Source organism: Callospermophilus lateralis, chromosome 1 (genome assembly GCF_048772815.1).
Source record: "Callospermophilus lateralis isolate mCalLat2 chromosome 1, mCalLat2.hap1, whole genome shotgun sequence".
Taxonomy (NCBI): Eukaryota; Metazoa; Chordata; class Mammalia; order Rodentia; family Sciuridae; genus Callospermophilus; species Callospermophilus lateralis.
This window is the reverse complement of record NC_135305.1, coordinates 8,450,904-8,466,547: the sequence shown is the minus strand read 5'-3', so window position 1 is coordinate 8,466,547 and position 15,644 is coordinate 8,450,904. Positions and strand designations below refer to the sequence as shown.

General features: G+C 45.8%; 1 protein-coding gene across 1 annotated transcript in view; it reads left to right on the top strand.

Moving 5' to 3' along the window:
- Cntnap2 (contactin associated protein 2) overlaps positions 1-15,644 on the top strand; it is a 1,322,317-nt gene that overhangs the window by 1,282,278 nt on the left and 24,395 nt on the right. The window contains exon 22 of the mRNA XM_076852920.2: positions 12,739-12,978. Coding sequence (XP_076709035.2) covers positions 12,739-12,978 — 240 coding nt within the window. The remainder of the gene's footprint in view (positions 1-12,738; positions 12,979-15,644) is intronic.

Genomic DNA, 15,644 nt, shown 5'->3' with positions numbered 1-15,644 from the left:
AAATTATACCAGCAATGACACCATTAGTAAAGATATCGAGTTATAATTTGTTGTAGATTACAGTTTGTTGTCTCAGTCCAGATAAAGCAGTGTCTCAATAGATTAACTCACAGTCCAGGTAAATCACAGTCCAGGTAAGTTTTGTAGGCAGCTAGCTTGATCTGAAGTCTTGCCTGTTTTTCAGCTGAAGTTTCTTCTGGTACTCAGCAACATTGTAAATTCTTTCACCTTTGTTTTCACCGGCACTGGGACGAAGGCAGGAACTCCGGATGGCTAAAGAAAATCCTGTAGCATTTCACTAAGAAAACAACCTTCTGAACAATTTAGTACATTATCTCAAGGTTTTTTACGTTTGAAATAAGCCTTAATAGTGCTTATTGTTTATTAGCCTCCAGGTGTGGGAGAAACATTGTAGCTATTGGCCTTGGAAATGGTTAAACTTCAGGGACACCAGTAGCATCTTCTGCCAGCTGTAGCAACCTTGGGCAGCCCCAGATGGCCCTGGGGAAGAGTCCCAGACTCAAACTGCTTCTGGGTACAGGGAGCAAAAGCCTGCGAGATTGTGCCTTCAGGTTAGGTCTAGATTTGGGCTCACAGTGGTGTTTTGCTCCTCCGGGCAGGGGGGCAGGGAAGAGCCCGCAATTGCTGCTTGGAAAATTTTTGCTGCGCCATGATTGGCTTGGGCAGGTGGTAGCCGCCTTGTCGTTTTATGTACTCTCGGGTAACGAAAAGTATTCAGTAAGAGCCTTTTGTTGCAACTTTTTTCTTGATAATCCTTCTTTTGAACTTTCTTTTTTTTTTTTTTTTTTTGATTAGAGTTTCTGGGCTTTTATTAACACATGCCCTAACTATTTTTGGTTCCATTGGGGTGCCTTTTTCCCTTATCAATTTACTTTTTACCCCTTCCATATTTTTGTCACAAAGACAATACAACATTTCAAGACAAAACAAGACACAAACATACTGCATCAATTTTCTCCATTTTTTCAAAATAGCCATTTTTCCTTTTGCCCTATCTGTCTAGGGACGAGCAGATTGTTTCCATCCTATCTATGGACGGGCAGCTTTTTTTGTCATTTACCCCCGAGTGTCTTGGGGTTCCCCGTACGGGCCACCATCTGCCACAGTCCGAATGGCTGGGCAAAATATCCGGGGGGTGACGAATGACTTGTGTACCTTGATATAGCAGGAGTGGAAGCCATTTATTGTAGGATCTGAGCGATATTTATATATTTTACATAGCTTATCTAATTAGCATAAAATAGATACAGCAGTCAACCAATAAGGAATCTCCACACTTAATGGTTCGCTTTTGTTACTTCACAAATTACTCCCTCTGGCATTTTGTTAGGTGCCATCCAGACTTGTTTACAGACTCTAACATTTCTCTGGCAAAATAACAGGTGCCAATCTGACTTGTTTACAGACCTTAACAGCTTGTCCCCTCTATTTCCTAAGTTCCCCACCATCACCCCCACTGGAATGACACCCCTAACGTCCAACTCAGCACCACCTCACTTCCAGGGCTGCCCCCCAACGCCCACCCTGGCTGGGCTGATCTCTGATCTCACACTTACCCCCTGGTCCCACATCCCAGTTGGTTCTCCTAGATTAATGCCTCAGAACAAGTGTAAACCCTGTCCCCCGAGGCGACCTTCCCAGTGTTTGACGGCAGAGATGGTGAGCTTCCTGCATCTGCTCCACACTAAATGTTTGCGGTTCCTTCAACTCTCTTGACAGGCCGACCACTGTGCACATTCTAGTTTCTCACTGCCATCTTGGCCCATGATGATGTCACTCTGGAATTAATCCCAGGGACAGCCTCAGGAACCACTTCCCAGATTAGAATCGAGACTCCCTTCTTTTCTTCATTTAACCGTATGTCACGCTTGACTCCTGAATTACTTCTAGTTAATTGGATTGCCCTAGTCCTGGAGATGGAGATTACATGCTGTTACTAACCACTGTTGTTGAAGGTTATGGGAGGAGAGGAGTCGGCGGGGGGGGGGGGCATTTTCAACTATTAAAAAACTAGGTATTTGTTTCTGCTAAACTTTGCCTTGTTAAACCTAGACCATCCTTTCTGCCTCTCAAAATCCCTTTGGCATGTGATTCCGTCATTTCCTGCATAGGCACTCCTTCCCACCAGATACCACGCGGCACATTGGCCAACGTACCATTGATGTTTTTATCCATATTAATAAGATAATAAAAGTTCTGTTGGAGTGGATTCCACCCCATTGATCCAACTCCACCCACTGTTCATCTCAAACTGCCTCGATCTTCAAAACACAACTCATGCTGTCATGAGCTCACATGTACCTGTCTTCACACAAAAACGTCACAGGAAACTTCACAGGATGCTCTGCTGAATTTTCATGGCCTCTGAAGTGTCCCCCAACCTAGTAGACTCTTATCCCAATCTGAAATGATGAATTGGCTTTAGAGGAAGAGAACAAGGTGTTGCAGGGAGAAATACATCTTTTATGTCCCCAAAGCCCTAAAGTCCAACTCTGGACTCTATCCTGTGGTGGCATCCAGGGTGGTTGCAACTGTGAGTTCAAATTTATATAAAGATCCACCGGGGCTTCAGGTTCAGCCCTGAGTATTTAGACTTTGTCTTCAGAACACCATTTCGATTGGCATGGCCCCAAGAGTTGGACTCTGTGTCATTTATGTAGCACAGAGAGCCAATTAAGGGAACCCCAGCGCACTCCATGGAAACTGTTCTCCCCCTCTTTCTAGGGGTACCTGGGAGGTCTCCTCGTCCTGGGAAAAGCATCACTTTCTATTGATACCTCAACATCCACTTCCTGAAGCTCCAATCTTTACACTTCCAAGACACTTTAGTCCTCAGAGGACCTTTTCCTCGGGTGAGACAGCTTGCGAGACCTCCTGGGACAGGGGTCACAATACAAGTGAGAACAAAGGAAGGAAACGGCTTTTCTCTTCATCAAATCATTCCATTTGACGTTACCTGGAAACTCAGGAGTTGGCTAGCACTCCGTTCTAGCCCACGCTTCTTTAGGTGCTGGAAAATGTATGAGGTCAACACTCTCCTCTGGGCCTTTTCTCCTTACCCAAGCTCCTCGCTGCTCAGGGGGTTAGCTGAGCCCCCGCTAGCCCTGGCTGGAAACCTGCTAGTGGCTTGGAGAGAAATCAGGGAAACAGGACACACACACAAAGAAATTATTTTCTGTATCGCACTTCAACTTGACAATTTTCTGGTACTAATAACTTTAAAAATGCAAAAACAGAAGCGGAATAAGGCCCCAGTGAGTAATTCGGTTCATTTTTAGCTCACAGGAAACTCCGTCCTCACGTGTGCGTTCTGCCTTGCCGTAGCAAATAGCTAGGACCCAGAGCGCACACCAACCCTGATGCTCAGAGCTCAATCAGCCCTACACTTCCCATGAAGTAAGTCACAGCTCTGAGCTCCGGATTTGACTGACAGGTATGCCCGATTTTTCTGAGAGATCACATTACTTTCAGCAAAGCCTGTTGTTCTTAGCCCTGAAAAATCCTGCAATGTGACAGGGCACCTTAGGCTGCAGAATGGGGCCTAGCTCCTTCTAGGCTTTCAATCTTCTGTCTGACAACTTGGAATATACAGGAAAAAAAAATGGGAAAATAATATTTTAGATATGTGTTCTGCACAATGCAAAATTTCTAGTGTTTGGGAAACCTCTAAGGGACTCTGACTTCTCTTTTTAGCAATGTTCTTGATGCTATGTAATTACAACTGTATTATAAGATTAACCTGCGATCATAATAAGCTTTCTGTATTCAAACTAGATTTTAGGAATAGGAATGACAATTTCAGCCTATTTTGTATCCCCTAAAAACTCTGGAATGGTGATAAGTTGGTACCAATAAAAATGTCATGCCCTACCTTTTTGCAAAATGTTACAGTAGGCTAGAACATTCACATGAAGATGGTTCCTTTTATTGTTATCTCAAACAAACCATCCAGTTTTATTTCATCAATCCTTAGGAAAAGACTTACAAGTAAAAACAACTGATACATTTGTCAAGGAGCCAAGATTCTGTTTCTCCTGCCTCTTTGCAGGAGTTAGCCCCTGCTGAAGGTCAAGAGCAATTTAAATTACACCTGCATATTTTAGTCGCACCTGCCTTTATAGGAGAGAAAAGTATCCAATAACAACAATGAAATTTCATTAGTGTCTTTCCCTAAGGGATTAATAAAATGTCTTAGTACACAATGGTAAACATCACCTATGTATATGGATTTAATTCCAGTTGTGTACCTTTCAATAGTCAGCTGGTCAAAAACTGAAGCCTGTAAGAGCAGGGGCTCCTGTGAAACCTAGACTCCAACATCCCTGCTGCTTATCATCTGATCACTTTAGAACTGAGGATGAAGTTTAATTTATTTTGCTTTTTCAGATTATGCTCTTGGGTGTGTGTGTGTGTGTGTGTGTGTGTGTGTGTGTGTTTCCCGTTTATTTATTCCCCTGATCCACTCAGGCTCCTATCCATACAGCTATAGCCAAATGGAAATGGGATAGAAAATTATGTTCAGCCCAATGAACCCACACCCAGCTCTTTTCCCGGTGGAGGCCCAGATGCGAAGCCCTGACCCTAGGAGCCATGGATTTGGGTGCTTCTACCCAGCACTCCACACCATGATTGCAGGTGCACATCAGGAGACTCCTCACCAATCCCATTTCAGTCTGAGTTTCCAAGAACTATCTAGAACATCACCCAGGCAGTGATTTCAAACCCACTCCTACCCATTCTGTCATGCTCTGAAAGCACCGCTCCACAGCTGGGACCTGGGAGGTGTGGACAGGTGGACTCTCAGCTTCAGCAGTGTCCATTTCAGAGCAATACGTTATGACCATACCCATTTTCAGTGAGACAGGCAGATTTCCAGGGAATGGTACTCCTGGAGATAACAGAGAGTGACCTATCAGACCCCCTCCTCTTTCACGCTCCATACCTGATTGCCCCAGGAAGCTCACAAACAGGCTTTGACCACAGTGAACTGGCTGTGTCTGAATTTCCAGCGCTTGCTCCCATCCTGTGCAAGCAAACCCTCAGTGACTATTAAATGTATGGTTTGGTTATGTCTGTTCCTGCTGGTCCTGGGTGACTCCAGTAGGGGCATAAAGGCAGGCATCTGAGGAGGGAAGGAAGACACCAGGCCAGGTGGCTAGAGCAGAGAATCCAGCGGAAACCTCTTTTCATGAACTGGAACCTCTGCTGCTCTAGGGTGGTACATGCCTGGTACCGTGTGAATGGAGGGGCAGAGGGGGGGCTCCGTGAGAATCAACAGAGGCTCTTTAAGGGAGATCTCAAGTGGTTCAGAGGAGCATCAGGTTCCTCCCAAAGATGTTCCCCCCAGCAGTCTTTTGAAAATCAGCCCAGTTTTTCCACATTTTTTATTGGTGCATTATAGTCGTACAAATTGATGGAATTTGTGGTTACACTACCAATCCCCAGGACTTCCCCCTACCCCACCTCCCTCCCATCCCCTGGTTCCTTTCCTCTACTGATCTCCCTTTGATTTTCATGAGAAAAACGTACGGTTTGGTGATACCCGTTCCTCCTGGCGCTGGGTACCACCTTCCTTGTCCTCTTTCCTCTCTGGCTTCTACATAGGAAGGAAAACATGTGACCCCTGACCGCTGAGTTTGGCTTCTCTCACTCAACACACTGGTCTCTAGTTCCATCCCTTTTCTTAATTTCCTTTTTCCTTGTGTCTAAATAAGGAAACCACTGGACTGTGGGCATGATTTTTGCCATTTCTGTTACATGGTTTTCATTTCCGGTGTCTCCTTCACTATTGTGGTCGAATTCCGTTCTCCCTTAAGTGGACTCACCACTTTACTTAAATAAATTCCTGTTAAAAGGGAAAAGTTTATGTCAAAGGGAAATGTTGCAACAGGACCATGAAATAAAAGGCCAGTGTCACACGCTGCCATGCTGAGGCACTGGGAGGAGTGTCACGCAGCCTGCGAGGCCTCGGGTCTGGGGTCTGCTCTCTCTCTTGGTTGAAAGGGGAAATAGCCAGTCCAGGCGGGTGCAAAGCGCATCCCGGCCCCACACTGAGCCAACCTGGGGACTGTCGCGGGATGACTGAGAGGGAACGGAGGCAGGAGTCACTACCCCACGCTATGAGTGATGCTACTTCACCCCCAGTCTGTGTGTTCCCTGAAGCCACCGTGGTGTCACCTGGGACATACTCCAGAGCAGAGGGAAGGGACAGAGGGTGGGCAGCGCTTTGAGGCCGGTTGTACCTATAGTCTGAGGAGCCCCATTAGGACTGGGTCTGGAGCCGCCATCTCTGCAGACCCCACAGATTCTAAGACGGGTGACTTCCCCACCCGTCACCCTGGGACGCTCACACAGTGGATGCTCACCAGACTCAGGGCCCATGGACTCTAAGATCTGTTGACTCCATTTCATAAAAATTAAATAAATAAATTTACAAAGATATTCTGTGTTTCATAATATCACATCCCTCTCTCTCAAGAAAAAAAAAAAAGAATGGTATTTGGGACTTTCATACATCTAAAATGTATGAAAACTAACAAAATCAGCTGGTAAGTAGATCCCACGGGTTTCCAGGAAGGAGATATATATATAAAATATGTGAAATCAGCCTCAAAGGGAAACGAGAAAGCTCTTTGGAGAAATCAGGATCTGTTTGCTCGGGTGTGAAGAGGGCGCTCAGGCAGGGACGGGAGCCCCCAGCACAATTCTGCCCTCTCTGCAACCGCCTCTCCACACCCTCATCTCCTGTTCATTTCACTTCTCACAACACTCCTGCCTGTCACTTGGCACGCGGCTTTGGAACGAGAGTGAGCAGGAGAGCTCGCTAATGCACTGAAAATACCATCGCTGCCTCTCCCCCGGGGACGGTCCCCGGGGCCTTTCTGCAAGGTTTCACCCAGAATCGTGCCGGTATTTTAAGTGGGCTATTTTCCACACCCCGAATCACTATGGATGAATGACATGAAAGGACTCGTTGCAGTCTGAGAATTTAATTGCCAGAGTGACTGCACTGCATTTCTAAAATCCGCATTCTGTAGACAGGTTTCCCCACGTAGTGCCCCGGCCAAGACACCTCAGTGCAGAAAGCGTTTTCTGACGGTAAGTGGTATCTTAATATTTGGTTTCAGTTTGAGAATAGTCTCGTCCGTTTTACAGATGAACATAACTTCACTGTAATAAGCTCAAGTGTACTAACAGGAGAGCTCTACTGTGCCATCTTGGGAAGATGTCGGGTTGTTGTTTGCTGGAGACCCGGGCCTCACACATGCCGGACCAGCCGTGAGCCACTTCCCAGCCCTGAAAATGTCCTTAAGAAATCAGGAATCTTGTTCCAGATGAGCTTTTCCAATGACACTGGCCAAGTTTGACATCAGTTCACTACATTTTTGAAAACCATAAGTTTGGCTCCAGCTCTAATGAAACGTGGTCTTAAAGCATTCTAATAACCACAAGAAATTCTTCTAAAAACCTCACTGTGTCATTTCTATAGACTTACTAACCAAAACAAACAAACAAAAGAAATCCACAAAATATAAAAGACGATATAAGATAGTCTTTTTCGGAGAGAAATTGCAGCTAATGCAAAATATTTGACTTCCCTTTCAAATGAGACCCGGTTTGCTCCTCTGGGAAGTGGGGTTAATCCTATACAGCTCAGAGAGTTTGTGTCTGTTAGCTTTCCATAACTGTAACAAATAACAGAAATAAAACAACTTAAGAAGAGGAAAGATCTGTTTTGGTTCACAGTTTCAGAAATTTCAGCTCCTGGCTACTTGGCCCTGTTGCGTTGGGCCTGTGGCAGCACAGCCCATAGTAGCAAGAGCCCAGGGTAGGAAAGGCCCATTCACCTCATAACAGCTGGGAAGCCAGAGAGAGAGAAAGGGAGTCTTAGAGCCCGGTATTCAAGGGCATGCTACCAATGACCTCAGTTCCTTTCACTGGGCTTCACCTCTTCAAGGTCCCACCACCTCCCTGGGGACCAGGACTTGTGCACACAGGGCTTTGTGGCACACTCAAGATCCAAATGAGAGCCAGACACGGTGGTGTACGCCTGGAATCCCAGTGACTCAGGAGGCTGAAGCCAGAGGATTGCAAGTTCAAGCGCATCCTGCAACTGCACTATCATTTGAAGATATGTTTTGTGGTCTCAAAGTAAAAAGTAAAAATGACTGGGGACCTAGCTCAGTGATAGAGTACTTCTGGGTTCAATCAGAAGAAAAAAACAAGATTGAAACTTTAACAGGTTGTTGGAGGTGCCCTGCAGCACTGCATACAGAGGACTTGGCCCAGCACCCACACATGGGCTGACCTAGATGTGGAGCAGATGCTCTGACACTGCCCAGCCCATGGTCCACATTGCAATCCTCAGGTCCTGAAGGATCAGAAGCATTTATGGCCCATTTGTCCCCCAGGGGAACCAGTTCCAGCCCGGATTCTTTAAAGAGTCACAACAGCTAGATTTGAAACTACATCCAGATGTGGAAATACCAATTTCCTGGGCATCAGAATTCTTGTTTTTGCACCATGGTCACCTTTCAGGAAGGAAGGAACAACATTTGAATTCTGGAGATTTTCCCTAATAGAGAGAAAACCCAGCAAGAAGAAAAGGTACAGAAGAGAGTGAAAGATCCCCAAAGACAACGGGAAAGCCCAAGCACATCATCCACCCAGGGCTGGCTCCCGCCATCCGCCCCAGCCTTCTGCCCACGCTGCTGACATTCCTACCAAGGTCCCAACCCCACATCCTGACGCTGAAGGCCCCTGTTGCCACCACTGTTTTTCTGGTGCCTGATCCACCATCCGAAGCCCATTTCCTGAACCTCCACAACCATCCTGTGTCTAGTGCCCCTCTCCTGGGGCCATCTCTTTAAGCAGTGGGAACCCCATGTTAAATGGAGAACCCTTGGATAGATGTGCCTTTGAAACCGCTCACTTTCAGTGATGTGGCAGTGTTTGGGTTTGGATAGGAGGGGTCCTCCAAAAGCTCCTGTGTGGGATAGTGCAAGAGGTCTAGAGGTGACATGATTGGGTTGTGAGAGCCTTAACCCAATCAGGGAATTAATCCCCAGGTAGGGATTAACTGGGTGGTGTCTGTAGGCAGGCGGGTGAGGCTGGAGGAGGTGGGTCCCTGGGAGTGTGCCTGGGGTGAGGAGAGCTCCCTCTCTGCTTCCTGGTGGCCCTGTCCTGAGCAGCTTTCCTCCACCACACCCTTCCGCCATACGGTTCCCCACACCTTGGGCCCGGAGCAAAGGAGCCGGCCATCTACGGACTGAGGCCTCTGAAACCATGAGTAACAAATCACCTTTTCCTCCTCTAAAATTGTTCTTGTCAGGGATTTTGGTCCCAGCAGTGAAAAAGCTGACTGACACAGACAGGGAAAGCTGGCCTCCGTCGAGGCTGGGCACTGCAGAGACCCTGTGAAACAGAGCTGGCATCAGAAGCTCCCTGCCCGCATCTCTAGCAGGGTGAACAAAACCGAGCCACTCAGGACAGAGGTGACCGCGGCTTTGGTACTGGGCAAGCAAGTGCAAGAGGAAGTGGGAAGACAACTGGGCACTTTATCCAGCTCCTCGACAGGACCCCATCTCAGCCCTGGGGCCAGAGGAAGAATCTTTAGCCTGGGGAGTTTGCAGGAGCCTGGGCGGTGATGCCAGCCCTTGGGCAGAGCAATTGCTATGTTAGAAAGATAACTAGAGACGTCTTCAAAATACGGTTCTCCTCACAGAGCTCTGCAGCCTGAGCATGCTGAGTTTTCGACTGAATACATCCTAATGTGGCAGTCGGGGCCCCTCCCCATCTAGTGCTGTTTGGGGACCCATGAGACTCCCACGGTTCCCTCAGCACAACAAACCCCATGAGGGTCAGGTCAGCCGGGAACGCTCTTTCCTTCTCCTCAATACCTGGTTCCAGGCTGGTCCCTGGACAAGTTCCAGGTAAACGCGCTTCCCTGGCTCCCCACAGACTGTGATACTCTCACCAAACAGTTTCTCAGCTCAGAGAGCCGCACTGGGCGCGAGGCTCTGGGGCCGGTCTGCCTGGCTCACGGACCGACACACCTTCAGCATTGACAGATTCCTCCATTAGTTTCTGTTGGGTTCTAAAATTAGGGCAGAGAGAGAGAGAAAAAAAAAAAAAAGAGGTCCCTGATTTAATTGGCAGAACAGCACGTGGCTTTTGGGCACCAGGACACTGGATGGCCTCTACTTGGGTCACCCTTGAACTAAGGGTTAGTTTGGGAGAATAATGACCTGTCGGATGGCAGGGGGTGCGGGGGTGAGTCCTAAGTCCACACATGCTTGTGATTGGATTGGGAAGGTTTCCTGACTGCAAATCCTCCATCAGATATTAGCAGGGATTCCGTAAACCTCAGAATTCCTAGAAAATTGGACACTGAAAAAGGAATATGCCCAATTATAAGCCACAGGAATTCTTTTTCTTTGAAAAGGAAATAAAGAATTTTGAAGGAGAAAATAAGAAAGAAGTATTAATTAACAGGATGTCTGAGCAGGGGGCGTTGTTGAAGATGTCCAAGAGGGTCAGGGAAGATGGGGGAAACAAGGAGAAAAATCAGTCGAAACCAAGTGACTAGGACTTAAAAAAACAGCGTACCACAGGGATGCAGCCACATCAGTGTTTCTACCAGCCCAATTCACAATAGCTAAACTGTGGAACCAACCTAGATGCCCTTCAGTAGATGAATGGTTAAAGAAAATGTGGCTTATATACACTATGGAACATTACTCAACATTAAAAGAGAATAAAATTATGGCATTTGCAGGTAAAGGGATGGAGTTGGCTAAGTGAAGTAAGCCAATCCCAAGAAACCAAATGTTGAATGTTTTCTCTGATAAAAGGATGCTGATCCATAATGGGGATGTGTGGTGGGGGTAGGAAAGACGGCAGAATGAGAAGGACATCATTACCTAAGTACAGCTATGAAAACCCGAATGGTGTACTTTGTGTACAACCAGAGATATGAAAACTGGGCTCTATATGTGTACTATGAATTGTAATGCATTATGCTGTCATATATAACAAATTTGAAGAAATTTTTAAAAAGGAGTCTGCTCCATATACCACAAAAGAGGGTACAGAGGTCTTTACATGTATTTTAAGTATATATTTTATTTATTTAACAAAATATAATTTGTTGTAGTGAAAAAAAAAAACCAAGTGAGTGCTGTTAGTGTCAGCAGTATCTCAAGGCAGCTAAAAGGTCATTAGGAAGGTATTTGTTTGCTTTATCCAGATATTATTATTATCACCCTCCCATGTTCTATAGTAATGAAAATTCTGATCATTATCACTGAAGTCTTACCCCCCACACCCACACCTGCCCTTTGGAACCAGGGATTGAACCCAGGGGTGCTTAACCACTGAGCCACCTCCCCAGCCCATTTTTATCATTTTTTTTTTTTTTTATTTTGAGACACAGTCTTACTAAGTTGCTTAGGGCCTCGCTAAGTTGCCGAAGCTGGCTTTGATCTTGCAATTCTCCTGCTTCAGCCTCCCAGAGAAGTCCCCATCCTTAAGGTTTTAACTGGTCATTAACTTTTTTTAAAAAAACAAAATCCACATTTTATTTAGATTGAAATAAACTATGCAAAATTGATTTTCTTCACCAAAAATAACAGCAATATTTTCTGTGTTATTTCTAGATAAATTGCAAAACATTTATTTTGTAGGATTTCCTTATACATCAAGACGAGGCAGTAGATATAGTCATGGAGAAAGAAAACAGACAAGTTGCCCATATCAACGGCCTCTGATCTGTCTTGACCATGAAGCAGAAGTGTTCAACATTAGCCTGCTAAAATGAAGGTGTAGGCTTGGGAAGGTGTAGGCTCAACAAAGGGGTGTAACAGCAACAACCAGACGTGGAACAACCGCGGCCGGCTCTCCCACTCAAACTGTAACTGTAACTTGTTCTTTCAGTTCATTTGATAAAGACAATATCTGTACTGAAATCTGTTTGGTGAGCTCACAATTCTGGTTAATTCCCTTAATTGTCCATCACAGATTTTAACACACTTAAAACTCCTAGTAGTCAAAGGTCAACAGTAGGCTTCACAGTCACATTTCATAAGATGCATTCTGTTCTCATACCTTCTCAAAATTTATTTCTTCAAAATTTATAATAATACCTGACAACTGAACCCATGGTAATAATACGTTTTATAATCTAAAAGACTCAACTAAAACAATTCCAGAGTGCTAGTAGCAGAGGTGAAGTGTGGTGCTTCCGATGGGTCTTCTGGAAGAACAGACAAGCTTCAAGCATGAGACCTCGAACAGGTGCGAGGTACACAGGCAGCTCCCCAATGGCTCCTGTGTTCACGAGAGGCCCGTAGGCCACGATATTCAGTGATAAGTGACCTACATGTATCTTATGGCTTTTCTTCCAGATATCAAATAGAAGAGAAAGCCATTTTGAAAGTCTTCCAGGTATTTTCAACAGTTTCTGAATTGTCAGTTTGATATAGGTGTCTACCATTAAGTCCAGGTCATGTTTTATATCAAAATTTACATTAAGCAAAGCCAAGTTACTTGCCTTCTGGTCTGTCAAAGTGTTCCTCAGGTATGCTTTAAGATGCTGTCCTCCGTTAACATTCTGTCTACAGCTGAAACCCCAAAGTCAGACTGGGCACAAGCATCGTGTGACAAGTCTGCTTTGCAGCTGGAATACAATGGAAATCCCCTCTCTCCTTTTTCTTTTAGAAACAGGGAAGATTGACCAGGAGATCCACAAATACAACACCCCGGGATTCACAGGCTGCCTCTCCAGGGTCCAGTTCAACCACATCGCCCCGCTCAAGGCCGCCCTGAGACAGACCAACGCCTCGGCCCAGGTGCACATCCAGGGCGAGCTGGTTGAGTCCAACTGCGGGGCCTCCCCGCTGACGCTGTCCCCCATGTCGTCCGCCACCGACCCCTGGCACCTCGACCACTTGGATTCTGGTAAAGTGCAGAGCCTTCTTAGGCTGGTTGCTTTATTCCTTTAGAAACTTCCGTTCCTGGGGTGGGGGGTGGAAAGGGGGCGTGGAGGCAGGAGATGGTGGCAGGAGAAGGACGTCACTGCCCGAGGTACAGGTGTGACTGCACTGTGCTAAGGCCGTGCACCGTGTACAACCAGAGAAATGAAAAGTGGTGCTCCACGTGCGTACGAGGAATTGAAATGCATCCTGCTGTCCTGTCGAACTAACTAGAACAGATTTTTAAAAGGGGGGAAAAAAACCTCTCCGTTCCTGTAACCATAATATGGCTAATAGCGAACCTGTCTGGGAGATAAGGAAAAGCAAAGGAAGGTGTGAGTCAAGAGTTCTCTGGGCACGGGCAGGGTACTCAAACCACAGGGGCCACTCTTGCTCTGCGCCAGAGTGAAGAAGGGAGGGGTGAAGACTGCAGGAATTAGGACCCTCTCTTAAACTATGGGCTGCCTCGACGGGTAGCCACAGCACCACCGTAGGATGATTTGGTCACATCTTTTTCTCACTTTGGCCCCTTCTGAATCTGAATGAGTCCGTGTTCCAACGTCAGAAGAGATTTGCCCACAGAAAATCCTTTCCCATTCTTTATTCAATTCATACCGCAGGCTTCCAGAGTTTAAGAGGTGTGTTTAGGCTAACAGAACTCAGTGGACGTGGCCCCACATCTGCAGGTGACAAGGTCATCTGAAAGCACAGGCATTTAAGTGAAAGGGTGTAGCTGTTGGATGCAAAATTAATTGGAGGAAAATCCGACGTCTACCTAACCCGGAGCGCTGGAGAGACTGTTAGGTTGCATTTCCACTCCTGTTTCTTCCCGAGTCGACTGTGGGTGGACCTGGGTAAACTTTCTAAGCCTCTGCTTTTTCCCCCTATATTATATAGTAGTTTTATTTGTAGATTTTTGAGGAAAGTCCATGTTACTTTACATATGACTCCACTAAATTCCCCAACAGTATATGAGGTCACCCTTTCTCCACATCCTATACAACATGTGGTATCTTTCATCTTAGGGGTTTTTCATGATTATACATAATAGTGGGGTTCACTATGACATTAATATATGCATAGAACATAACTTGCTTCGTCTCATCCCCTAGTGCTTCCCCTTTTCCTCTCCTCCCCCTCCACAGTCCCCTTCCTCTATCCTACGGGTCTCCCTTCTATTTACTTAATCATTTTTAATCGGTGCATTAGAGCCAAACAGCAGTGACGTCACTGTGCTATCTTCGCCTGTGCACAGAGCGAGACTTGATAGATTTCACCCCCCAGTTCCTTCCCTCCCTCTCCCTTATGTCCTACCTGTGTACTACTAACCTCCCTTCGACTTTCATGAGACCCCTTTTTTCTTTTATTTTTCTCTCTAACTTTTCACATGTGAAAGAAAACATTCAACATTTGACTTTCTGAGTCTGGCGTATGTCACTTAGAATGAGGTTTGTTCTCCAGTTTCTCCAGTTTCATCCACTTACCAGCAAATGACACAATTTCACCCTTCTTTATGACTGAGTAGAACTCCACTGTGCATACAGACCACATTTTCGGTGTCCATCCATCCATCCGCAGGCACCTAGCTGGTGCCCTGACTTGGCTGTTGTGAAGTGTGCTGCTGTAAACACTGGTGTGCCTGGATCTCTATAGTGTGCCTTGGATAAATCCCGAGACGCAGGAGGGTCGTATGATGATTCTGTTCCTAGTTTTTCACGGAATCTCCACACTACTTTCCAGAGTGGTTGTGCTAATTTGCAGTTCCACCACCAAAAATGAATAGGGGACATAAATCTCTAAGTGACCTCCAAGCCTAACATCCAGCGGGTCTCCAAGAGTGTGCCCTAAAGACAGGAGGAGAACTAGGGAGGAGGCCCAGCCCACCACTGCGGAGCACCCCCAGAGCAAACTTCCAAACTAGTCTCCCCACCTCTAGAGTGGCGATACGAAGACCTCACTTGCAGAATCCCAGGTGAGGTGATGTGCCTAACAAAAGAGGTGAAAGACTTATACAATGAAAACTACAGAACCCTAAAGAGAGAAATAGAAGAAGATCTTAGAAGATGGAAAAATATACCCTGTTCATGGATAGGCAGAACTAACATCATCAAAATGGCAATATTACCAAAAGTTCTCTATAGATTTAATGCAATGCCAATCAAAATCCCAACGGCATTTCTTGTAGAAATAGATAAAGCAATCATGAAATTCATATGGAAAAATAAAAGACCCAGAATAGCAAAAACAACTCTAAGCAGGAAGTGTGAGTCAGGTGGTATAGCAATACCAGACCTCAAACTCTACTAGAGAGCAATAGTAACAAAAACAGCATGGTACTGGTGCCAAAACAGGCGGGTAGACCAATGGTACAGAATAGAGGACACAGAAACCAATCCACAAAACTACAACTATCTTATATTTGATAAAGTGGCTAAAAGCATGAAATGGAGGAAGGATAGCATCTTCAACAAATGGTGCTGGGAAAACTGGAAATCCATATGCAACAAAATGAAACTGAATCCCTTTCTCTCGCCATGCACAAAAGTTAATTCAAAATGGATCAAGGAGTTTGATATCAAATCAGAGACACATCGTCTGATAGAAGAAAAAGTTGGCTACGATCTACATACTGTGGGGTTGGGCTTCAAATTC